A 25,916-nucleotide genomic window follows, 5' to 3' on the forward strand; every position below is an offset into this window, starting at 1 on the left:
TGCTCATTGCGACACCTTAGTTGTTCATTGATTGCTTTCTCATATGAGCCTTGACCGTGGGGCTACAGCAGACCGAGTGACCCCTTGCTCAAGCCAGCGATCTTGGGTCCAAGCTGGTGAGCTTTTGCTCAAACCAGATGAGCCTGCGCGCAAGCTGGCGACCTCGGGGTCTCGAACCTGGGTCATTGGCATCCCAGTCCGGTGCTCTATCCACTGCGCCACCGTCCGGTCAGGTGAGATGAAGTCTTATTGAGTCATTTGGACCCAGCTGTTTAACAAATGGAACTGTTAGTTATTTTTTTGGTCTAAGGGCACCCTGAAAGTGATGGGAAGCAGAAAGTTTCGTGGCCTCTGCACTCATCATTTGACCACTGGAAGAACCCTAAAGGGTAGTGATGCTGAAGTCCTTCTAGTACAGAGACCTCACCCTGGTTGTCCACTCTGGGGAAATGATCTGTCCCCATGGCACATCAGCCTGGGATAATGGAATTGCCCCTCCTTCTCTCTCTCATTCTCTGTTACACAACTTTCCTTTCCCTCACACAAAACTGTTGTCCCTGACCCCAATCAGACAATGCCACATTCCATTTTCCATCTGAGTTCCCTTTATTTCAATCTATTGACCCCTTTCAACTGTGTCAGAAGTAACTTGAACTTAGTCAAGGTTCAAGCTGAGCATCTTCCAATAACATGCACTCTGCCCCTCAGGTCAGAGGTCATATTGCCAACTTAGACCCACAGGACGTAGCAATAAGCAGACACAAATGCACCTCCTCCCCTCAGAAAGCACTGAGAATGCTGCACTGGAGCCTTCATGAATACACAGAGATGATCACAAGACAGAATGGGCAACTGGGAGAGGCCCGGCAGTACGGCAAAGGGGAGAGGGGGTGACAGCTCGGGTGAGAAGGAAGTAGTCACTGCTAGGGCAGCAAGCACACTCTATATTCCCTAACTGCCTAGTTTACTGTCACTGCAAACTAGACAGCATGGGTGTGGTGGAAACGTGTGGGCAGGGCCAGAGGCAGGGACATGTCTTTTTACTACTAACCGGGGCCTCCTTGGACAAATCACTCTGGCTATGCTCAGGCTTCTCATCTCTAAGGGGGTTTGATTGCTCACTGATTGTCAGACTGAGTCCCTGAGACACATCCACAGCCTGTGTGCGCACCCGGAAACCTAGGAATGTCTTCCTGGGTGCCAAGTTGATTCAAGATTACTCTTTTTACTTAAAGGCATTTTATATCATTGCTCAGGATACAAGATTTACATGCATTTTAATTATAGAAACTAATAATTGATGACACTTCATGGGCAATTACTGTGTCAAGTGTTGTGTTAATATATACTGCTCACAAAATTTAGGGGATATTTCAAAATGAATATGAAGCTATAAAATATCCCCTAATTTTTGTAAGCAGTTATCTGATCTTCATAATTACCCCTCAAGAGATGTCTTATTATTCCATTTTATAGGTTTAAAAAAACTAGGACTGAGAGAGATGAAACAACTCCCCCAAAGTCATATGTTACTAAGCAATGATAAAAGATTCTCCTCCATCAGCCCCTCAAAAAAATCTGGGTCCATTGCAAGGTGTTTTGGGGATTTACTCTCAGATTCGGGGCTTCTATGGTGAAGCCTGAACATCACAGGTCAAAATGATCTCCAAAGTCCAGCTCTGACACTCCTACATGAATTGTAGCTAAATCAGTGGGTTAAAAGCTTATGGGTGCCCCTGGAGGGTGAAAGAGGCTGGAGAGGCCCCTCAGGGGTTCTGAGGGTTCAAGTGGTGGGGTTTCTCGGACCCCTCGGGCGCTCCTCAAGTTGCCGGTGGGCGTGAAATCTTTGCCTAGGCCACCGCCTCCCTCTGGGAGGGGTGTTTCCAGCCTCTGTCGCCTGGCACTTCCTCGTTCCCGCGCGCCCAGGGCTCAGCTCACTACGCCCAGCGCCGGCGCTCCTCGGGGCGGAGGGGGTCAGAGGGGAGCTGTCGCAACAGCTTCCCTCCCTCTTTCTCTGCCTTGGCGCTCAGTCACCTCCCAGATGAGCGCGCTCGCAGACAGCTGCGGGCCGCCAGGCGCCGGGCATGTCCCTTAATTGCGCACAGGCGGCGGGCACTGGGCCCCGGCGCAGCCCCGAGCAGGCCAACCGCACCTTCTTCCCCTTCTTCTCTGAAGTCAAGGGCGACCACCGGCTGGCGCTGAGCGTCGTGGAGACCGTGGTGTTGTCGCTCATCTTTGTGGTGTCGCTGCTGGGCAACATGGGTGCTTTGGTGCTGGTGGCGCGCCGACGGCGCCGCGGCACCACCGCCTGCCTGGTGCTCAACCTTTTCTGCGCCGACCTGCTCTTCACCAGCGCCATCCCGCTCGTGTTGGCCGTGCGCTGGACGGAGGCCTGGGTGCTGGGCCCGGTCGTCTGCCATCTGCTCTTCTACGTGATGAGCCTGAGCGGCAGCGTCACCATCCTCACGCTGGCTGCCGTCAGCTTGGAGCGCATGGTGTGCATCGTGCGCCTGCAGCGCGGCGTGCGGGGCCCGGGGCCGCGGGCGCGGGCGGCGCTGCTCGCCCTCATCTGGGGCTACTCGGCGCTCGCCGCGCTGCCCCTCTGCGTCTTCTTCCTCGTCGTCTCGCAGCGGCTTCCCGGCTCCGACCAGGTGAGCGCGGGGCGTCTGGCCCGGGGGGCTGGCCGGCGGGGACCCGACGGGAACGGGAACCGGGGAGGAAGGTTAACAGCAACAATAATGGGCCGTTTGTTGCACTTAACCGTTGTGTCTAGACGCTGTGCCTGGCTCTGTGAAGTTTTATCTCTTAAATTTCGCTACAACGCTGCCACGTGGGTCCCGTAAACGCCCACCAAAACTGTATAAGTGGAGTCCCCAAAAATGCCTGTCAATTGCACTGACTCTATTGCAGAGTTGATGAAATAACAGGCGACTTAACAGCCAGCCAGACGGAACTTCGGGGATTCGGAGTGGCTACTCACATTATTTTAAAGTCTGCTTCCTCGCCGGGTGCGACAGCACTCTTATCACACCCACTTTAACGCTGAGGAAACCGAGGCAGGAGAGTAACTTGCTCGAGGTGTAACCTTAGCGCCCGGAGGCGCTGAGCTCGCGCTCTGCGGATTCCGTGCGGGCCGCGCGCGGGTCCTGCTCGGAGCCCCCGAGGGCAGGTGCGTGTGGACGGGCGGGAGAGAGAGGGGAGTAGAGATTTAGGGGTCCCCAAACCCAATGCTGCCTCCAGAGGGATTGTGATTTCCCCTCCTGGAGCCTCAGTTTTTCCAAGCGGAAGACGGAAGGATTAGACTGGTCCACAGGGTCGATCTGACCCTGGGAATCTTGGGTGACGGGTGGCTTCCGAATACCCTGGACACCCGCAGTGTCCGCAGACTCCAGAGGCGGGCGGGTGAGCTGTGTTCTGAGCATCACGCCTCCCGGTTGTCGTTGGGATCATGGAGTGGGGGAACGGTCCACGATCCAGAAAAGGTTCTGCGGACAGCTTGTGACGTTAGTTCGGGTCCACCCTAGTCCGCGTTCCAGAATCGCGAGCGCGGGTCTGTTTGCGTTGCTAGTTACGGCGCCGCTGCCGGGTTGGCGAGCGGTGGTTCACTCCGCGACACCGGCCCTGGCTCGGGCGGGGGGGAGGGCAGGGTGGAGGACAGTGACCCGCGGTTCTGTCTCTCATCCCCCAGGTCTGAGTCCTTTCGCACCTTTCGGAGAGGGGCAGGGAAAAGACTTAGGTCTGCACCTTATGGAAAGGAAGGTGTGAGTCCTCACTCCAGACTCAGTCTTAAAGAAGGTCTGCTCTCCCCCCCCCCCACACACACACCTTTTCCTACAGAGGTCGCTCGGCTTTATTCTGGGCACCACGCTCAACTCCGGCCCTAAGACCTAAGAGAGAGTGTGGGGCACTCTGAGCAAGCCTGACACAAACCACAGTCCCCAAGAGCGCTGTGTGCAGCAGTGGCCAGAGTGGGTGGGAAGGCAGGAAGACAGCGGGGGAGGGAGAGTGAGGGGTGGATGAGAAGTCACCTGAAAGAAGGCTTTGGAGCTTCGAAGATGAAGGCAGTCTGACCAGGGATGCCTCCCTGGGTGTGTCTTCCAGAGCCTGGACACAGCGGTGGGCTTCTTGGGGGTCACCTCTGATCAATCTGTCACACAGGCCTTTTATTGGGGGTGAAGTCTTCACCCAATGTAAGCAGTATCTTTTTCCTTTTTAACTCAAATCAATCCTAAAGGTCTCTTTCCTAATATTTATTTCTTGTATGGAATGCATTGTGGGGTTTTGCCTGTTTGTTTTGTTTTGTGGCTAACAAGTAGGAAGTGTCTCAGGCCTGTGGCGCTTGATCAAAGAATACGTAAGCCTGTGGCATGTTTCTTTAAGCGTGCGGTGGAGGTGGGGTCTGAAAGCTGGGATTAGCTGACTTGGTGTGTGAGTGACATTGGCGTGGGAACAGCAAGGACCCTAGCTTAGTGGACAGGCTTGTCCTCTCCTGCCCAGATACCTAAGACTCAAGGTGAGTCACATAGATGCTCTCAAACAAGTGAAGGGTCCGGCCTCATCCCAGACCACCTGTGCCTCACTCCAAAGCAACTGGATCAACTTGGAGCTGGCCTTCCACCATCAGTCTTCTGATGTTTCAAAAAGTTATTCTGTCACTGAGTTACAGCATTTCTGTATTTTTCATAGAACTTGGAAGAATTTCTCCCCCTTTTTTTTCTTACAGAAAAAAAATGGCATTTAGAAATTAAGGATCAAATAAAATGTATCTTAAGAGTATCTTGTTTCTAGACGTGTATCTTGTGCCTCTCTTTTTCACAATTGTTGTAGGTACAGTCTTACTTTCCTGTCAAATAATGCTAAAAATAAATAAATAAATAAATAAATAAGGCTATTGTCACCTCTAGGCCAAAAGCCCAGACTAAAACTGCTTGCCAACATGGACATTGATAGTAGTTTGAGCAAGGTCTTCATACAGATGGGGGAACTTCCGTGTCTTTCTACTTTGTATTTACTGGCGGGGCATCTATATGTGGTCCAAGCCCTCTGCATTCCAATTCCGGAATGACCAGAGTTGTATTGCAAGGTGCTTCTATGGGGATGTGTGTTTTGGTGGCTTTCCCTCTGTCTCCCTAGAGCAGGGGTCCCCAAACTTTTTACACACGGGGCCAGTTCACTGTCCCTCAGACCGTTGGAGAGCCGGACTATAAAAAAAAAACTATGAACAAATCCCTATGCACACTGCACATATCTTATTTTAAAGTTAAAAAAAAAAACAGGAACAAATACAATATTTAAAATAAAGAACAAGTAAATTTAAATCAACAAGCTGACCAGTATTTCAATGGGAACTATGGGCCTGCTTTGGCTAATGAGATGGTCAATATCCGGTTCCATATTTGTCACTGCTAGCCGTAACAAGTGATATGTGCTCCTCTCACTGACCACCAATGAAAAAGGTGCCCCTTCCGGAAGTGTAGCAGGGGCCGGATAAATGGCCAGGGGGCCGCATGTGGCCCACTGGCCGTAGTTTGGGGACCCCTGCCCTAGAGCAAGGCACACAAACTCCTCTTGGTCTTCAGAGTGATAGGACAGGGATTTGGGCAAAGCCACAGGGAGAGAATGGGCCCACACAGCACCTCAGAAGATTGGGGGCCAGGCGAGTTGGCTACGGGAGCTCTGTTTCTGGAAATTAGTGGAGGTGAGGAGAGCTAGCTTGTAATGAAAACTTCACAGTCCTTTCCAGCTCCCCATCATCTTTGTCTTCTCCCCTTTGTGTTATGCCCCACCCCACCCCCAACAAACACACATACACCTGCCAGTAAGCCAACAGAAAAAAACCCTGGATCCTCAAAGGCTGTGACCTGAGCATGCAGGGAACATCTCATTCTACAGGTGAACAGACAGGCTCAGTGGTTTAAGAAACAAGTTGAAAAGAAAGAGAAATGGGAGGGGGGGGGCATTGAAGAAGAGACAGAGAAATATCTAGTCTAGACTGAACTGAGTCTCATATTAAAATTAGTAAAGGTTTGTTGTCTCAGTCCTTGACTCCTCACTTCCTGGCTGTACTTTTGGCCTGCCCCCTCCCACTTGGACACAAAATGTGGACGTTTTGGATGGGGGACATTTTCCTACCCAAACTGTGGGCAGAGAGGATGAACTAACAAACCCTGAGCACAAGCTGGCTCTCTCCCCTGAAGGAGCGCTGGCCAGGGAGCTTTCTGCTTATCCGGACTCCCCACCCCCTAATCCCACAAAATCAGAAACACAATCACCTTTGTTCATCTAGGCAGTGGATGCCCAGCAGTGGGTGACCAGATTCTCTAAAACTTCCCTGAAGGGAGGATGAAATAATAGATATTACAGAAAATGCTGCATACTTTGGTATTATGAGTGTGCACTTGGAGTCAAATGTTCTGACCATCTCTGCCATTTAGGAGCTGTGTGAGAGAAGCGAGTGGTCCTGTCTGTCTGTCCCTCCCTCTCTCTCCATTTACAAAGTGGGCTTGATAACAGATATTAACTTTATAGGATTGTCATGGGGACTAATGTTCAGTAAATGGGCCAACATTTGGCACAGACCCAGTTAAGCATTCAAGAATTGCCAGCTATGATTAGTTTCTTTATCTTTGGTTATAAATATTTTAAACATTCTTCAAACAATATAATTCTTCTGAATGCTGTAAAATAATAGACTGCCGTTTTAGGAGGGTGGACACATCCTAGTAACTCAGACATCTCAGCCAGGTCAGTTCAGCCTGTTCCAGCGGATTCCTGCCTATGTGTGCTGTGGCCCCAGCTGGGCGTTGGCTCTCACCGGCAGGTGGGGAGGACTGTCCACCCTGGCTGAGATGTGCTGTCCATTTAGTCTACAAACATTTACTGAGCACTCCTCCCCTGCCTTCTCCATGAGTCACATGACCAAGACACTGTTCTCTTGAAGGAGGTGCACAGATGGTCCCAGACCCTGACACAATTCAGTCCCACGAGTAGGAAGGAGTCCTTCTGTTTATTTCCTGGACATAGAAATGCCTAAAAGTAACAGAGCAGGCAAAAGATAGAACTGGATTTTAGCTTGGGGTCAGTCTGTTCGTCCTGGTGTCATTTTCCTGAGTTTACATTTCCTTAGGAGCCCTTGGTCGCTCTGCCTCTACACGCGCTCTGATTTAATACCAGGCCAATAAAGCCTTCGTGTCTCTACTGAGTGTGGGTTGGCCGAGGAGACAAACACTGCTTGCTTGCCTTTGTTAATGTTGTAGGATGCTTTTAAGACAGAGAAAGTAAATCCATCTCTGGCACTGATATTTCCTTTTCTATTGGGAAGCTGATAGGAGAGAAGATATCTAAGTAGGATTCCCGGTTCCTGAAAAAGACCTTGAAGTCTTCTATTTTTTGTTTGAAGAGGTGAGGCAGGAAGAATGATTTACAAGGGGGTCCCCGGTGCTGTTCCAGAAGAATCGTTAGAGAAGCTGACAGGAAATCGCATGCAAGTCCAGCAGTGGTGGGTGGTGGAGGGGGGCAGCGTTCGAGCGCTGCTTGTAGATAGGTGTCCCTACCCACAGGGGAGTCTTCTTAGGACAGAAGGATATCTACCAGAGTGTGAAGAGGAGAGGCAATTAGCCAGACAAGGATGTGGGGGACTGAAGGAACATTACAGGGCCAGCAAAGAGCCCACAGTCCGCAAGAGATTATGCTAGAAGGGCTGTCAGGGGCTAGCTGGAGAAGGGCCAGGTACACCCCTTGAGGGAGAGATGGGCCAGTGGGAACGAGATATGTGGGTGGGTCGGTTGGTTTTAGGCAGAACTGAAAGGCTCTCTGAGTGGGGAGAGAGAAGGAAGGAGGCAGAAGGCTGGTATATATACTCAGGTGTCTGGCAGCTTGCGGAAGGGCAGCTCCGAGCCCCACCCTGAGCCAGTGGCTGCAGGGCAGGGGGTGGAACCCACGGGGCCTGGGATGTGCCTGTGAGGCATCCTGCAGAGATGTCCTGGGGCATTGGGGTGGGTCTGCGATTCTGGAGAAGACTGGGCTGGAAAGAGTAGATTTCAGCATCATCTGCAAAAAAGAAGCCAATGGAAATGAGTGGGAGTGCCAGGGAAGAGAGGAGGTTGGGCGGGGAAGGACGCAAGTCACCCTGACCCACACTTAACCATGTCGTACATGGCTTCTTGCCTTCAGCCCTTCTGGTCCTGGCACTGAGTCTGACCTTTCTCTTCCCCTGGCGGAAGCCCACCCTTTCAGACAAGCTGACACAGGATGCAGCCTTGCCGGGTGACTCCACTTTCCCCGTCCTGTAGATCTCGGGATGTTTCTGGCTCCCTGCTCAGCACTGAGTTTTCCTAGAGCCTCTTCCTTCATGATTGCATTGTAGCCTCCTTAAGGGCCAAGACCAACCTCTTGCTCACTGTGGCCTCACAGTGGCTTAGCCACCATGGCTTGGGTCATAAAGTGGTCGAACAAATGAATTATAGGACACGGCTGTTGACTCAGCCAGCTTTACTTCCATAGCTCAGTAACAAAGCAGGCCTAGCACTTTGAATTTCCAAATTTCCTTTTTAAAATCAGGAAACAGGCCCTGGCAAGTTGGCTCAGTGGATAGAACATCAGCCCAGCATATGGTCCTCCTGGGTTTGATTCCCGGTCAGGGCACACAGGAGAAGTGACCATCTGCTTCTCTCTCCTCCTTCTCCCCCTCCTTTCTCTCTTCCCCTCCTGCAGACAGTGGCTTAATTGGTCCGAGTGCTTCAGCCTCAGGTGCTAAAAATAGCTTGGTACTCAAGCTTCAGCCCCTGACAGGGGTTGCCAGTGTGGATCCCGGCTGGGGTGCATGCAGGAGTCTGTCCCACTATCTCCCCTCCTTTCACTTAGAAAAAGAATTGGGAAACATCTCAAATGTGCAGAGAATATTATAATGCTCATGTCCCCATCTTCCAGATTTGACTCCCTGCCAAACTCCTATAAGCCACCTAGCATCAAAACAACTTCAGATAGATTTTCCCACAGAAACAAAATTACAACGCCAAGTTAGATCTCCGACTGTGGGCCTGGTGCTTGTTTTTTTAAAAAAATATTTTTAAATGGGAATAAACACTGCATTTCATCAATGATGCCATGTAAATCTTTCTAGAGAGCATAAAAATCAGTCCTTTTAGTCCATACAGACCAGCCCCACTCTTAGCCTCTGTGTGGGGTGTTGTGCAGAGTTCTTATCTTACTTACTTTCAAGCTCTGTGCCAGGAGTGGGTGCCACAAATCAAAGGAGAAAGAGTGTTTTCATCAGACCTGGAAGTTAGAGGCTTCCTGGGTCAGGTTCATTGTCTTTGTTGAAAAACTACCTGGTGGCCGTGGCTGGTGGCTTAGTGGATAGAGTGTGTGCCCTGCATATGGACATCCCAGGATTGATTCCTGCTCCGGGCACACAGGAGAAATGACCATCTGCTTCTCTCCACCTCCCTCTCCCCCTTCTCTCTCTCTTCCCCTCCCACAGCAAGTGGCTCGATTGGTTTGACTATGGCCCCGGGCGCTGAGGATAGCTCGACTGGTCCAGTTAGTCTGAGGTCCAAGCTTCAGCCTCAGGCGCAGCTGATTCAAGCATCAGCCCCAGACAGGAGGGTGCTGGTAGATCCTGGTGGGGGCATGAGGGAGTCTATTTCACTATCTCCCTTCCTCTCACCTAAAAAAAAAGAAAGACAAAGAAAAAATAGCCGGTTAGTTTTGCTTAGCTATCAGGGACATCTATGTTTCATGTTTGATCATCACTTCTCTTAAGAATTAACTTTTACTAGCCATTTTTTTTCACTCTAATAAAACTAATATAGACAGATTATAGAAAATTTAAATAACTCAAGCCAGAAAAATGAAAGAAACTTAAAAGTGCCATCTAGTGTCATTACACATACATACAAAATCTTGTTAAGCCTGAGGAGATTTTGGCAAACATTCTAGAGAAGCCTTTTGAAAAGACTTGGGGCCTCTTGGGAATTTTAAGAAATGTTCTGGGGTTGTCTGTTTTTCTGCCCTTCCTATACAAGCATAGGAGTTAGAGATCAAGTCACACTCAGGGTTGGAACCTGTTTCTCCCGATTAGTATTTCAGCATATCTGTCGGCACATGCTGCTCGCCAGTGTAGTAAGATGAGGGGCCCGTGGTGGCGGGGCTGAGTACCAGCAAAGGTTGCGTGGATTCTCTAAAGCTCTGTGGCCACCGCTGCCAATATTCAGAAGATTCTTGAGAGGCATAAGTTTCTTTCCAGTATCCAAAATGTAGAAAGATCTAATAAACTTTCTCCCATCAGGTGTGGACAGTGGGGATGGGGATGGAGGAACAAGTTTTTGGAATGCCCAGTGCATTTGTGAGCCATTCAAACAAAATAGGAAAAGGAAGCAACATTCTCAGCCCCCTACCCTTTCAAGGTACAGATATAATTAAATAATTCTTCTCTGCTCGACTAGCCTTAGAGTCTTCTTCTTTTTTCTTTTTTTTCTTTTTTTTTTTTTTGTACTTTTCTGAAGCTGGAAACGGGGAGAGACAGTCAGACAGACTCCCGCATGAGCCCGACCGGGATCCACCCGGCACGCCCACTAGGGGGCAATGCTCTGCCCATCTTGGGGCGTTGCTCTGCCGCAATCAGAGCTATTCTAGGGCCTGAGGCAGAGGCCACAGAGCCATCCCCAGTGCCTGGGCCATCTTTGCTCCAATGGAGCCTTGGCTGCCGGAGGGGAAGAGAGAGACAGAGAGGAAGGAGAGGGGGAGGGGTGGAGAAGCAGATGGGCGCTTCTCCTGTGTGCCCTGGCCGGGAATTGAACCCGGGACTTCTGCACGCCAGGCCGACACTCTACCACTGAGCCAAACGGCCAGGGCCCTTAGAGTCTTCTTGGTAGGTCTTAAGTTTTTAGGGAAAATATTGTAGGATTATAAAGAACGACATCTTTCGTGTAACAGACTTATTTTAGGAGGTTGTTTCTAAGCCTTAATTTCCTCTTCTGTGTAATGGAGATAATAGTAGTGCACTTCAATAAGATTGTTGTGAACACTCAATGAGATAATGTATATAAATGGTTGCCTGGCACAGGCAAGTGCTTTGTTAATACTAAATAGGAGAAGGAACTATTTGACTGTATTTTTAGTTTGACCACCTAATTATACATGTTGGAAAATGGTAGAAATTCTTTGCCTTTAGCTAGTATATCACTCAATAAATATTGAATGAATGAATGGTGCTGTGGATGATAATATTTCCCCTGGACATTGGTTAAGAAGCCTTGTTCACCACAAAAATCAGTAATGTGGTCTTTTTACACAAATGGGCTCTTAGCAGGGGTCCCCAAGCTTTTTACACAGGGGGCCAGTTCACTGTCCCTCAGACCGCTGGAGGGCCGCCACATACAGTGCTCCTCTCACTGACCACCAATGAAAGAGGTGCCCCTTCTGGAAGTGCAGCGGGGGCCCGAATAAATGGCCTTAGGGGGCTGCATGCGGCCTGCGGGCCATAGTTTGGGGACTTTTAAGTTAAAAGTCTACATGTCTAGAAGGGCAGCTTGTTTTCCAAATAATTCTGTCCCCATAGTCAAGTAGACAGAAGTCATTTATGTTTGGGAGGAGGGATGAATAGATGGATGGATGGTCGGACAGACAGACAGATAGATAGATAGGACTCTTATTGACCTATTTATTCATCAGAAGAAATTGTTGCAGCATCTCTCTTAATAATTATTCAGTAAAGTCCTACTGTTTAGGATTTTGTATTAGTGCCAAATATTTGAATTGACCACAACATAATGGTAGCAGCAAGGTCACAAACCTTCCGACTCTTCTTTACTTCTTTTTTTTTTTTTTTTCCTGAAGCTGGAAACGGGGAGAGACAGTCAGACAGACTCCCGCATGCGCCCGACTGGGATCCACCCGGGCATGCCCACCAGGGGCGACACTCTGCCCACCAGGGGGCAACGCTCTGCCACGACCAGAGCCATTCTAGTGCCTTGGGCAGAGGCCAAGGAGCCATCCCCAGCACCCGGGCCATCTTTGCTCCAATGGAGCCTTGGCTGCGGGAGGGGAAGAGAGAGACAGAGAGGAAGGGGGGGGGTGGAGAAGCAAATGGGCGCTTCTCCTATGTGCCCTGGCTGGGAATCGAACCCTGGTCCCCCGCACGCCAGGCCGACGCTCTACCGCTGAGCCAACCGGCCAGGGCCTTCTTTACTTCTTGAGCTGATAGTATGTTTGCGCCTTGGCCCGAGGCTGCAGTGTGCTCCTCTGCGGGAGAGGTGCATGAGGACAGAGCTCCTGAGTCTGGGCACCAGCATTGTCTTGGGATAAACCACGCCCTTTTCTGATGCAGCGGGGCACTGTGTAGATGTTTGAACATCCCCCAAATGAACACTGCGTGCCTTACCAGGGACCCTGTTGCCTCGAGCATACACAGTGTGCTTGCATAAAAACCTTGCTCCTGTTTAGATATGCTTGTGTGTAGCATGCCACTTCCGACCCATGAAACCCTTCAGGGGTCAGTTTTTCACCTGTAAAATGAAGGGCTTGGGAGAAGAAGGCACAAAAGCTCTTTGCTGCTCAGTCCAGCGAAGTGGAAAAAGCACTGGACCTGGAGTCATGCCTGGGCACTGACTCTAGCTCTTACCAGCCTGTGACCCTGAGGCCCAGTTGCCTCCCCGGGAGAATGGGAATAATAATTAAGGTTATTCCTAAACCAGAGGCAAATAGTTTATAAGTGGGGTTGTATGGGCACTGGGAGGGATTCTGGGATTTCTTGTCATGTCTGTTGTGTGATAGTGTGACTAACCCAGTGGTCGGCAAACTCATTAGTCAGCAGAGCCGAATATCAACAGTACAACACTTGAAATTTCTTTTGAGAGCCAAACATTTTTCTCCTTTATTATTAATTTTAATGGGGTGACATTGATCAATCAGGGTACATAGGTTCAGAGAAAACATCTCCAGGTTATTTTGACATTTGATTATGTTGCATACCCATCACCCAAAGTCAAATTGTCTTCCGTCACCTTCTATCTGGTTTTCTTTGTGCCCCTTCCCTCCCCCCTTTGCCTTCCCCCCCATAACCCTCACACTCTTGTCCATGTCTCTGAGTCTCATTTTTATGTCCCACCTATGTATGGAATCCTACAGTTCTTAGTTTTTTTCTTATTTACTTATTTCACTCGGTATAATGTTATCAAGGTCCATCCATGTTGTTGTAAATGATCCGATGTCATCATTTCTTATGGCTGAGTAGTATTCCATAGTGTGTATGTACAACATCTTCTTTATCCAATCCTTTATTGAAGGGCTTTTTGGTTGTTTCCATGTCTTGGCCATTGTGAATAATGATGCGATGAACATGGGGCTGCATGTGTCTTTACGTACCAGTGTGTTTGAGTTATGGGGGTAGATACCCAGTAGAGGGATTGCTGGGTCATATGGTAGCTCTATTCTTAATTTTTTGAAGAACCCCCATACTTTCTTCCATAATGGTTGAACTACTTTACATTTCCACCAACAGTGGATAAGGGTTCCTTTTTCTCCACAGCCTCTCCAACACTTGCTATTACCTGTCTTGTTGATGATAGCTAATCTAACAGGTGTGAGGTGGTATCTCATTGTAGTTTTGATTTGCATTTCTCTAATAGCTAATGAAGATGAGCATCTTTTCATATATCTGTTGGCCATTTGTATTTCTTCCTGGGAGAAATGTCTGTTCATGTCCTCTTCCCATTTTTTTTATTGGATTGTTTGTTTGTTGTTGAGTTTTATGAGTTCTTTGTATATTTTGGATAGTAGGCCCTTATCTGAGGTGTTGTTTGAAAATATCATTTCCCATTTAGTTGGCTGTCTGTTTTGTTGTCAGTTTCTCTTACTGTGCAAAAGCTTCTTAGTCTGATGTAGTCCCATTCATTTATCTTTGCCTTCACTTCCCTTGCCTTTGGAGTCAAATTCATAAAGTGGAGAGCCAAATTTTTTTAAACTTAAACATTGTTATTAACTTAATTAGGGTACTTCTAAGCTGGCCTTTGCTAAAAACTCAAGGGGCCAAAGAGCCGCACGTGGCTCACGAGCCATGGTTTGCCAACCACTGGGCTAACCCAACAGTGTAACAGTGCCAGGTAATCTCCAACTGGGACTGAGCTAAAGACCAAATAAGCAGCCAGCATTTAAATGATCTTTTCCTTTTTGTGACTAGGAAATTCTGATTTGCACACTGGTTTGGCCCACCGTTGCCGGAGAAATCTCCTGGGATGTGTCATTTGTTACTTTGAACTTCTTGGTGCCGGGACTGCTCATTGTGATCAGTTACTCCAAAATTTTACAGGTACGTTTGCTTCCAGACCACAGCCGACCTTCACTCTGCTCTGGGGTATTTCAGGTGGAATCTTAGCATTTCTGGGTCAGAAGTTATCTTAATATTCATGCCAGTCTGATTCTGCTTCACTGCCCAGCTCTACCCCCCCTGCAAAAAAAGTTATACCTCTATAATTGGTATTATTTTTCACTAATCACTAAATATAAGTGTATTACAAAAAATTAAAGAAATATAAAAATGTGTAACACAGAAACTAAAAATCTACTCTATCTCTATTGCTAACAATTTATAGTATGTTTTTTCAGGTTATTTTTAAAAATAAATTTACATATATATATATACTTTTATGCTATATATGTGATAAACCACATAAAATGATCAAGTATCAACTATTTGTTATGGTTCAACCTAACTTTTATTTTCAGATTTGAGATAATAGTATCTATTTCTTAACCTCCTTTTTTCACTTAACACTGTATCATAACATCTTCCCGTTTCAGCTCCTTTGTCTCCACCTCATTCTTTTTAATGACTTGATTGTTTTCTGTCACACGGCTGTGACACAATTTATTTTATGAGCTTTTGGATTGTGTTCATTGTTTCCCTATCCCACAGAGCAATGTAGTGATAGAGAATATATATGTAAAACTTTTTATTGAAGTATAATGTACATATGAAACAGCACACCTAGCATACACGCACAGCTGCAAACTAATCACACTCCCAAAGCAGCTCCCAGAAACAGAACTTTACCCAAAGCTGCCACCAGTCACCTTTTGTTTGCTGCCCCTGATCCCCGGAAATGTGCCTTTCAAAAGTGGGCTGAAACAGGACATGGTCTCTGCCTTCAGAGCAGCAGTTATGGGGCCAAGAGAAAGGCCTGCCGGCCTGTTTCCTGCCCGAGAGAGAGCCCGTTCTCTCAGAGGGTTACAGTTGTTAAATCTTGGTTTTATAGCATGTAATGGGTCATCTGGCAAACAAGGATATTGAAGTAGGGCCCTGCAGGTCCCGCTTGCTGTCTGACCACTTTTATGGCCCTTTCTTTGTAGCTGAGGATGTCACCATATTTGATGCTCAAAACCCAAAGCCAGGCCAACCTCCATCTTGGCCTGCTAATGCCTGGGTCCTGTGGGAGATGGCCTTCCCATGTTGTTCCCTAGACTGTCCACCACCAGTTGACTTCCGATCCTCCTTTAAAAGATTCCCTTATCTCAGATTTTCAAGGGTATGAGGCCAGTACTGGTAAGATTTATTCTGTAAAGTGCTTGCAGTAGGACCTGGCATGTGCTGGTGTTATGTGTCAGCTGTCATCGTTGTGTTAAGAGAATTCAAGTGAGGGGGAAAGAAAGAGAAATATAGAGGGTACAAAGATGTGGAAATATAGAAGTAATTTAAAATTATTTAAAAAAAATTATTTAACGAGTATTTATGTAGTGTTGCTAGTGTGTTAGGAACTAACTCATTTAATCCTACTAAGAATGACAGGTGAGGAAACCAGGGTACAGAGAGGTCACACAGCTCATAAGCAGCAGTATCAGAATTTAAACCCAGTATAAGGTAGTCTGACCCCGGAGTTCCTTAGAAGTGGAGAAAGCTCTAGTCTTCGGCTTCCACTCATGTCTCAGGCCTCTCAGCCACCTGCTGAGGAGGGACTGGCTCATTCTGTGGAAACGTTTCCCATCCAGCCCTTCACCCCTTCATCTTTTATTTTCAGGCAAGGGCCCACCTGGAAACATTCTGAAAGATCCCAAGAGCTCTGTTGAGTTGGGGGAGGTGTATAAAAAGTGATAGGATCTAAATTATATCTTTGACCCATTCTTCAGGGCACTATTTCACAACTGTGAGTGGTGATAGATACTCTGTTTCATCCAGGAGCTGTCCTGGGGTCTGCCAGCAGAGGAACTGAAGGCTGGTCATGGGTTTATATACAAAGTATCTGGAAAGCAATAAATTGGATAAGAGGACATCTCCTTAAGGCTCTATGGGATCTGGCCCCTGCTTGCCTGTCTCAGCTCATCTTTCCCCCTCTCTTGTGTCCATGTTGGCCTTGTAGCTGTTCCTCACACATGCCAACACACTGCTGCCTTGGGACCTTTGCACCTGCCATTTCTTTTACTGGATCTCTCTTTCCAAAACTCTGGTGTGGGGCATTCCTCTCCTTCATTTACATCTCTATTCAAAAGGCTGTTTCCTAGAGAGACTCCCCATTATTCTTTAGTTCTCTTTATTTACTTCCCTTCAGAGCACTTACAACCCCTGTCATATTCCATTTATGTATATTTATTTGTATATCATCCAGGGGTCGTCAAACTTTTTATAAAAACCGCCCACTTTTGCAGTGCTGGTAGACCTGGTCCCTACCACCCACTAGTGGGCGTTCCAGCTTTCATGATGGGCCAATCGTGGCGCTGTTTGGTTGCACGGTAGGGACCAGGTTGACCAGCACTGCAAAAGTGGGCAGTTTTTATAAAAAGTTTGACGACCCCTGGGTGCTTTCCATTAGAAAGCAAGCTCCATGAAGACAAAGACTTTGTTTACTGTTATAGCCCTGTGCTTAGAACAGGGGCCTGGATTATCCATTGTAAGTATTGAATAAAAACTCATTGAATGAGTAAGGCACCGAAAGGGTCCACAATACCTTCTCCTCCTGGGCAGTGAGAAAGTCACTGGATGAAGAGTCATAAGACCCAAGTTCTAGTCCAGGCTTTCTTACTGTGTGACTTTAGGCAAGTCATTTAACTAATATAGGCTTCTGTTTTCTCTGGAGCTAAATGGGACTCAGAGGATTGTTTAACATAATAACAAAATGAGAGTCCTGATATAATGTTTTAAAAATCACAACATTAGCTCTAGCTGGATAGCTTGATTGGTTTGAGTGTCATCCCAATACTCTAAGGTTGTGGGTTCAATTCCTGGTCCGGGCACATACAGGAATAGATTGATCTCTCTCTCTCTCTCTCTCTCTCCCTCCCCCTTCTTATCTCTGTAAAATCAATAAATAAATTTGGGGTGAGAAAGCACATCACAACATTAATACAAATATAAGACTTATAAAAAAATTATTTCCTACTCACTAGCAAAACTGTTGCCCATTTTCCAGGAGGGCTATAACATTTGTCCTCACATTGCACCTGTGGGTTTGGCAGCCTGGTAACTTGGACGTAGGTAAGTTGCTGCCAGGAGGATGAAGGGTCTGGGCAGGCCCTCGTAGTATTCCCCTCTCTCCCTCTGAAGATATTCATACTCCGGGACAGGGCCCTTTCCTTCAGGGCCACTTCAGGTGCTTAGGGCAGTGGCCTTCTCCACCCTCTGCCTACTCCGTTTCCTTTTCCTTCATGACTCAGCCATGAGATACATCTTCAGTGGCTTTTCCAATCAGCAGTTCCCAGAGGAATAGTCTCCCGGCCACTCCCAAGTACCTTCGATTAGGCGGGCAATGCTGTTGGGGCTTGGTTTACCAGGTCACCCAGCAACCGTTGCCATGGCAAGATGAGATGCTCCTACCCTTTGTGACGGTTTATGTTTCTTGTTCCTCCTCCCTATTTCCCTACTACACACTAGAATGGAAGTGCAAAGTGGGCAGGGCTCCCTTGCTTCTTGCTGTATATTCAGCACCTATAAGAGTGCTTAGCACCTAGTAGGGGCTCAATAAATACTTACTGCATGGGAGTAAGTCTGTGGCTTAAAGTTGGGAAACGCTTTTCTATCTCAGAGCTTAACCAAGGAACAGAACCTGTTTCAGCAAAACAGATGTCAGGTAGTGAACATGCCAGCCCTTTGTCCATGCCTGACCCTCATTTCCCAGCTTTGCAGCCTGTTTGCTGATGATGGAAAGGGAGGTGGGTTCTCCGGAAAGACGGAGGATATTGTCTGCTGATTCTAATCAGGAGGTTGCTGATTGACCAAGCAGCCGCCAAGGAGCCCCAGCACCCGGGGACCTGAGCCGTGTCAGTGGGGAGCGGCCTCTCCCTGCACCCACCCGTCAGCAACCATGGTCTGCTGGCACGGAGTGGCCACGGGCGTGGGGTGCAGACTTTCCCTCACGGGCGTCAGAGGAAGGCCACGAGTCTCAAACAAGTTAGAAAGTGATTCTCTTCAAAGGTCCGGGGAAAACGTCAAGGCTGTTGTCCTAGATCAGTAGTTCTCAGAGCTGAGTGAGCAAGAATCACCTGGGGAGTGTATGGAAAGGGGGGCTTCATGGGCCTCCCTCAGCCCACAGAACCAGTGTTTGAATGTGGGCCCAAGCAGGTGCAGAGGCTTAAGTGCCAGGTGCCTGATACAGGTGGCCATAGACCACATTCCCGAAGCGCTGTCCTCTCCCCGCAGCAGTGTGTCTGGTGATGAACTCAGGGGCCTCCCCTTGAGGGACACATCCCCCACTGACCGCGAGGCTTTTGCTCAAGTCTCTTCGCCTCTGAGCACCTCTGTTTCTTGTCCTCCAAAGGGGATCATGACAGAACCTAGTCCGTAGCCTTGTTTTAAGGATTTAAGTTAATCATCAAAAGTTAATTGAGCATTCAGTTTAATCTAAAAGCTCACCAAGCATTCTGCTCAATGCCAGGGACATTTAAAACCCTGGGTAACAGTTAGGCCCATTTTCCTTCTCATTCTCTGCAAGTTGTGGGAACTGTGCACGGAAGGAAATGGTAGCAGCAGTCAGTGCTAAAAAAAGACCCAACCACTTATCCACTTGGCCCATGAGTCAGCCCGTTCTGTCTGCCCGCTCACAGTCATTGTCAGGCACAGAAGCCGCAGGGCTGCCCAGCACCCAGGGAGCTGGAGGCGCAGAGGTAAGAATGATGCTTCAACATCTATCACATGGTATATGTGGCGAGTGAGTGCCATGTAACGTCCTGAAACAAAGCGCTGCAGGATGCCAAGAAGAGATGAACCAGGAAGCCTTCCCAGAATTTTTGGCATTAGAGCTTAGAGCAGGGGTCCCCAAACTACGGCCCGCGGGCTGCATGCGGCCCCCTGAGGCCATTTATCCGGCCCTCGCTGCACTTCCGGAAGGGGCACCTCTTTCATTGGTGGTCAGTGAGAGGAGCATAGTTCCCATTGAAATACTGGTCAGTTTGTTGATTTAAATTTACTTATTCTTTATTTTAAATATTGTCTTTGTTCCCGTTTTGTTTTGTTTTTTACTTTAAAATAAGATATGTGCAGTGTGCATAGGGATTTGTTCATAGTTGTTGTTTTTTTATAGTCCGGCCCTCCAACAGTCTGAAGGACAGTGAACTGGCCCCTGTGTAAAAAGTTTGGGGACCCCTGGCTTAGAGTTATAGACGGGCAGAGGCTTTCCTCGACAGAGATAGAAGAGGGTAAAAAGGAACTAGTTCAAGATTAAGAGTATGGACTGGAGTCAGACTGCCAAGGTTTGAAGCCCAGCTCTGCAACTTCTGGGTACCGTTGGCTAAGTTGTTTAACCTCTTTAAGCCTCGGTTTCCTCATCTGTAAAATGGGGATCCTCAAAGTACATATGTCACAGAATTGTTGGGAGAATTTAAAGAGATAGACCAAGTGATTGATATGTACCAGACCTGGCATGTAAATGCTCAATAAATATAAACTTCCATCAACATCATTCACTTAATAAAAATTATAAGACACTATACCAGGGACTCCCTCTTCCTTGGCAGAGCAATGTGGGCAGCACAGCTGCTGAGGCTGCGTCTGGAATCATTTCTTTCTTTTTTTTTTTTTTCCTTCTGTTTTTTTTATTTTTTGTATTTTTCTGAAGCTGGAAATGGGGAGAGACAGTCAGACAGACTCCCGCATGCGCTCGACCGGGATCCACCCGGCACGCCCACCAGGGGCTACGCTCTGCCCACCAGGGGGCGATGCTCTGCCTGTCTGGGGCGTCGCTCTGCCGTGACCAGAGCCACTCTAGCGCCTGGGGCAGAGGCCAAGGAGCCATCCCCAGCGCCCGGGCCATCTTTGCTCCAATGGAGCCCCGACTGTGGGAGGGGAAGAGAGAGACAGAGAGGAAGGAGGGGGGGGTGGAGAAGCAAATGGGCGCTTCTCCTATGTGCCCTGGCCGGGAATCGAACCCGGGTCCCCCACACACCAGGCCAACGCTCTACCGCTGAGCCAACCAGCCAGGGCTGGAATCATTTCTTATGTGCCCACCAGGCTGCACTTAGGACCGAGTGACAGTCCTACACAGAGGTGGTGGCATTTCCCTTGCAGCCTGCCCACCTACCAGCCTACCCAGCTATTACTCTCCCAGGTTTGTTGGCCAAAATAGTCTCAGATTAACCAGCTTTCACCTGAACACACATTCTAACTTTGCTTCTATACAGTAGCTTACAGATTTGGTTGTGCCAACGTGACCTCAGGCATGTGAGTCTGAGACGGTAGGTTGTGTCTCCAGAGCATCCCACCTGGCAGAACAGGCAGCAGTGGGGAGGGCTGAACAGGGTGGCAGCCCTTTGGAGCCTTTGATGATGTGGCTCTTCTTTAGCTCAGCGAAGCTGGATTTGCACAGGTGAGGGCTTGGACCATGTATCATCAGGGGAGTAATCTGCAACAAGGAGCTCAAATTGCCTGAGATTCAATATCCTCATCTCTGAAGTGAGAATAATAGTAAAAATCCAGTGACTATAGAGATGAAATATGACAATTTACTCTTTTTTTAAAAATGCAGGCCCTGGCCGGTTGGCTCAGCGGTAGAGCGTTGGCCTGGCGTGCGGGGGACCCGGGTTCGATTCCCGGCCAGGGCACACAGGAAAAGCGCCCATCTGCTTCTCCACCCCCCCCCTCCTTCCTCTCTGTCTCTTTCTTCCCCTCCCGCAGCTGGGGCTCCACTGGAGCAAGGATGGCCCGGGCGCTGGGGATGGCTCCTTGGCCTCTGCCCCAGGCGCTAGAGTGGCTCTGGTCGCGGCAGAGCGACGCACCAGATGGGCAGAGCATCGCCCCCTAGTGGGCAGAGCGTCGCCCCTGGTGGGCGTGCTGGGTGGATCCCGGTCGGGCGCATGCGGGAGTCTGACTGTCTCTCCCAGTTTCCAGCTTCGGAAGAATGCAGAAAAGAAAAAAAATTAAAAAAAAAAAATGCACAGCACAGTGCCTATACACAGGGAGCCCTTTCTAGAGCTCAGCGATCCTGATTCCTCCTGTTCTTGTTGCGGAGTGGGTGGAGAAAGGGCTCTGCTCACCGGGCCTCTGTTGCCCTGGTCTCTATCACCAAGAGGTGGACCTAACCTGCTGCGCAGGAGCAAAGAAGCAGTTGCATTTAATCATAAAACAAACAGGTATCCTTTTAATTAGCTAGTGAGAAGTATTCTAAGGAGACTATTTTAAGCCATTGGGATCTTGGAGTTAAACTTGCCCGACCTGTGAAAGATGCTAATTGCTTTCAAATTACTTCCCCTCTTGAGATCTGAGAATCTTTGGGAAATGGGCCTAAGCTAATGAGATCTGTGACCATTAAAGTCTACAGACATGTAGGTACCCCCTGTGTGGTTGCAGCGAAGGACACAGGGCCAGACTGAGCAAATGGGAGTTATTGAGAACCATGAATTTGGCCAAGACATTCTGAATTTGATCTCCCTGGGAACAGAGGTGCCAGGCTGGAACAAAACATGTCTGGCTAACACGTGCAGTGCCCTATCACATCCTGGACTAGCTGTGCACCATTTGTCCCCTCCCCTATCCACCATCACAAGCCCCAGTGCTCTGGGTATCATCAAAGCTGAGCAAGTGATAGGAGACAGCAGGCCTTCTGCCTGTTGACTGTGTTTAAAGGACAATTAGAATTACGTAGGAAGGCAGGATGCTGTCTATACCCCCAGGCAGCCTGCGCCTGAGCTCTGGGCTCTTTCCAGCCACTGGGAGGTCAGACCCACCCAGCCGGGCCATCAGCCTGCGCCTGGGAGTCACACTTCGATGGCAGCGCCACTTTCTCTCTCTCTCAGATTCAGCTTTTGTGGTTTTTTTTTTTACTTGAAGTGAACACTTCCAAAGCTCCTATTTTCAAAGTAGTTCGGCTAAACTCTCCTGCAGGCGCTATTTCTTCACCTATACAATGAAGGGGCGGTGTCAGCCGTCAGCCCCGCTACTCAACGTGCGGTACTCGGACCTCAGCAGCAGCAGCACGCAGGCGTGGGGGACAGATGCGGGACCTCGGCCCCGCCTACACTCCTTAGGGTAGCGTATTGTTGAAGTTTGCATCTTCAGCACATCTTGTTTTTTACAGTCAATACTTAGCTTTTTCCGAAAAAAGGACAACAGGGAAGATGTGGGTCTCAGTCTCTTTGGACTACCATAACAAAGTGCCACAGACTGGTGGCTTATGAACAATAGAAATGTACTTGTCATAGTTCTGGAGGCCGAAAGTCCCAGGTCAGGGCGCCAGCACGTGGGGTCCTGGAGAGAGCCCCCTTCCAGGCTGCAGGCTACTGACCTCTCACCGTGTCCTCACAGGGCGGAAGTGCCCAGGGAGCTCTCTCAGGCCTCTTTTCATATTTAATTTAAATTTTAAAAATTACAGTTGATATACAATATTATATTAGTTTTTTACATGTACAGCATAGTGGTTAGACATTTATGTAACTTAAAAAGTGATCCCTCCGATGTCTAGTACCCACCTGGCACCATACATAATTATTACAATATCATTGACTACATTCCCATGACTATTCTGTAACTGCCAATTTGTATTTTTTTAAATCCTTTTGTTTCTTTCTCAAAGGCACTAACCCCACTCAGGAGGGTTCCCTCTCTATAATCTAATCATGTCCCAAAGGCCCCCCCCTCCTACTAGCATCACCTTGGGGGTTAGGTTTTAATGTATGAATTTGGGGGAAGGACCCATTTAGCCCAAAGCAATGTGCTCCTGTTCTCCTGTCTCTTCCACACTACCCACTTCAGGTCTTTCGTGTCCCCTCATCAACTCCGTTTACGAGGTGGATGATTCCCTGCCACCCCATTTCTTCAGCACACATAAGGGGGGGGGACAAACATTTAAAAAGGGGGCTCTCCCTGCACAAAATAGTCCCAGTGCCGCGGAGGCAGCAGATTCCAATCTGGAGTGCTGTGCTCCTCCTGAATCAAAACTCCCTGATTTGCCTGACCTGTGGTGGCACAGTGGATAAAGCGTCGACCTGGAAATGCTGAGGTCGCCGGTTCGAAACCCTGGGCTTGCCTGGTCAAGGCACATATGGGAGTTGATGCTTCCAGCTCCTCCCCACCTTCTCTCTCTCTCTCCCTTCTCTCTCCTCTAAAATGAATAAATTAAAATTTTTTTTTAATTAAAAAAAACAAAAAAAAAACTCCCTGACGCCCTGCGGTAAACTGTGGCTGTGGCGGTTCTGTGTCCCTGCAGATCACCAAGGCGTCCCGGAGGAGGCTGACGGTGAGCCTGGCGTACTCGGAGAGCCACCAGATCCGCGTGTCGCAGCAGGACTTCCGGCTCTTCCGCACGCTCTTCCTGCTCATGATCTCCTTCTTCATCATGTGGAGCCCCATCATCATCACCATCCTCCTCATCCTGGTCCAGAATTTCAAGCGCGACCTGGTCATCTGGCCGTCCCTCTTCTTTTGGGTGGTGGCCTTTACCTTCGCCAACTCGGCTCTCAACCCCATTCTCTACAACATGTCACTGTTTAGGAATGAATGGAGGAAAATTTTTCGCGGCATCTTCTTCCCAGAGAAGGGAGCCATGTTTACAGACACGTCTCTCAGGAGAAATGACCTGTCTATTATCTCCAGCTAATTGATTTTTCTCTAGAGGTCGAGTTTGTCACTCCCTGGCAAGCCACAGTGTGTTTTCAAAGGAGTTCGTTTCCAGGACTGTCACACCAGAGTACCCTGCTATTCGGAAAAATGTGACCTATGCAAATACATTTATGGCATCAGTAAATTAAAAGGGGTGATCAGTCAGTATAAGAATTTTATCCTTTAAAAAAGGATTTTGTTTTGGATTTCTTTAAATATGAACTTTTTCAGTGTGTTTGTAATGATTGAATTTAATAAATTTTTATTTATAACTGTTCAACAATCACATCTCTTACATATAAAGCCACACCCTTCTGGTTTCTGAAGCAATTCTTGGAACTGGTCCAGAACTCGGATTTCTTTGAAGGGTCAGGGCCACTCTAGGTCTCTAGTCTGGACTTGCGAGGCCTCTCTGTCGTTTGTTAATGTCAATAATGCGTGAGGAATTTCTCAGGACCAATTAAAGGTGACTTTTTTTTTTTTTTATCATTTGTAAGAAATGCCATGAACTCCCTTAGAAAATGTGTCATGAAATCAGAGAAGATAAGATGACTCCAATATTTGGGGGGGGGGTTGTGAGAAATGATCTTTGGACATACTTTGAGAAGGTGGAGCAAACACGCTTTATCGATGGACAAGATGTAGAATATGAGGAAAAGAGAGGGTTTGAGGGTGACTTCTAGATTTGTAGCCTGACACTGGCTGGATATTTCATAGAACCACAGGCCTGTAAACACAATCTGATGATTCCGCGTTGTACCTTCAGGCCCACACTCCACATCCCTGCATCCAGTTACCTACTCTCCACATGGATCTCCCTGAGATTTCAGTTACATAAGCCTCAAATAACTCTTGGCTTTCCAAGCCCAGGCTTGATCATTTTTTGTCGCCTGATGTATGGCTATCTATGGGTCTCTGGGGTTGTCACACCGAAGCTGAGGAACCTACCTGTTCTGTATGATGACAGGTAGGGCTTTCCTATACATGATCACCTGTTTCCTGCCTTGGTGGGAGACCAAGCACATTGGGGTGGAGGACCCAGGAGCCCCCATAGGTCCTTGATATGCCAGCACCAGGCAGAGATCTCCGCTCAGAGTAAGAGGGTCCTTCCCCACCTCTGGGCATCACTTGTGTCTGCACAGCTCCTATGTGGTCTCTTAAATCCTAACAGGCAGATACTGTTTCCCCATTTTTCACAAGAGAAGAGTGAGGCTCAGTGTAGCCATGCAATCAGCTCAAATCACACAGCTTATATATATCTAACTGGATTTTGACTTAAAGACTCTGGTACCAAAGCCCAATTCCTTTTCAAGTTGAGAAGCTGAGGTTCCTGGGAACTCCTGGGAAACTGAGGCAAATGGCTCTGCATGCCATCATACAGTAATGCTCACAAGTACTGCTGGTAGTACAGGACCCTGGGGTTCACCCCCGCCCACCGTGCCTTTCCCGCATGCTCCAGGTCCAGGTAAGGGAGCTGTGAGCTTCCTCCAGACCTCATGTTCCAATGCCCTCAGGGGAGCCCAAGCCCTCCTCTCCTTCAACATTTTGGCCACATCTGAAATAAGAAAGAAATTAAGTGCTAGAATCAGTGAAGGACTGGGACAGTGGGGGTGGGGGTGGGGGAAGGGGCATTCACTAGAGCTGACCCAGACTCATACCTCTCAAAAGCAGCTGGATGAGCCAGCCATCCTGCCCCCTTCACGGATCCAAGGCTGACCGGGGCTTTGGGCTCACTGGCCTGCCCTAGCCTCCACTCACTCACCAGCTGGTTTAGCCTGAGTGCCTCCTCCAGGCTGGCAGTTAAGGCCTTCCTGGGTTAATAGGGAACACCCTTTTTCAGGAAGTTGGGAGAAGCCCTGGTCGTTAATGGAGATTAGGCACTATACTAGGCCAAAGGTCATAA

At 48.4% G+C, this 25,916-nt stretch overlaps 1 protein-coding gene across 1 annotated transcript; it reads left to right on the top strand.

The window, feature by feature from the left end:
- Positions 1–1,933: 1,933 nt before the first annotated feature.
- On the top strand, positions 1,934–25,878 carry FFAR4 (free fatty acid receptor 4). The gene is made up of 3 exons (XM_066238917.1): positions 1,934–2,651; positions 14,180–14,308; positions 23,622–25,878. Exons 1-3 carry the CDS (start codon positions 2,085–2,087, stop codon positions 24,009–24,011), a joined length of 1,086 nt encoding a protein of 361 aa, XP_066095014.1. The 5' UTR covers positions 1,934–2,084; the 3' UTR covers positions 24,012–25,878.
- The last annotated feature ends 38 nt before the right edge of the window (positions 25,879–25,916 follow it).

The sequence above is a fragment of the Saccopteryx bilineata genome, chromosome 7, assembly GCF_036850765.1.
Source record: "Saccopteryx bilineata isolate mSacBil1 chromosome 7, mSacBil1_pri_phased_curated, whole genome shotgun sequence".
Classification (NCBI taxonomy): domain Eukaryota; kingdom Metazoa; phylum Chordata; class Mammalia; order Chiroptera; family Emballonuridae; genus Saccopteryx; species Saccopteryx bilineata.

Coding starts and splice junctions, on each gene's coding strand:
- FFAR4 (XM_066238917.1), top strand. CDS start 2,085: ATGTCCCTTAATTGCGCACAGGCGGCGGGCACTGGGCCCCGGCGCAGC. Junction 2,652..14,179: donor GGCTTCCCGGCTCCGACCAG/GTGAGCGCGGGG, acceptor TTTTGTGACTAG/GAAATTCTGATTTGCACACT. Junction 14,309..23,621: donor GTTACTCCAAAATTTTACAG/GTACGTTTGCTT, acceptor GTGTCCCTGCAG/ATCACCAAGGCGTCCCGGAG.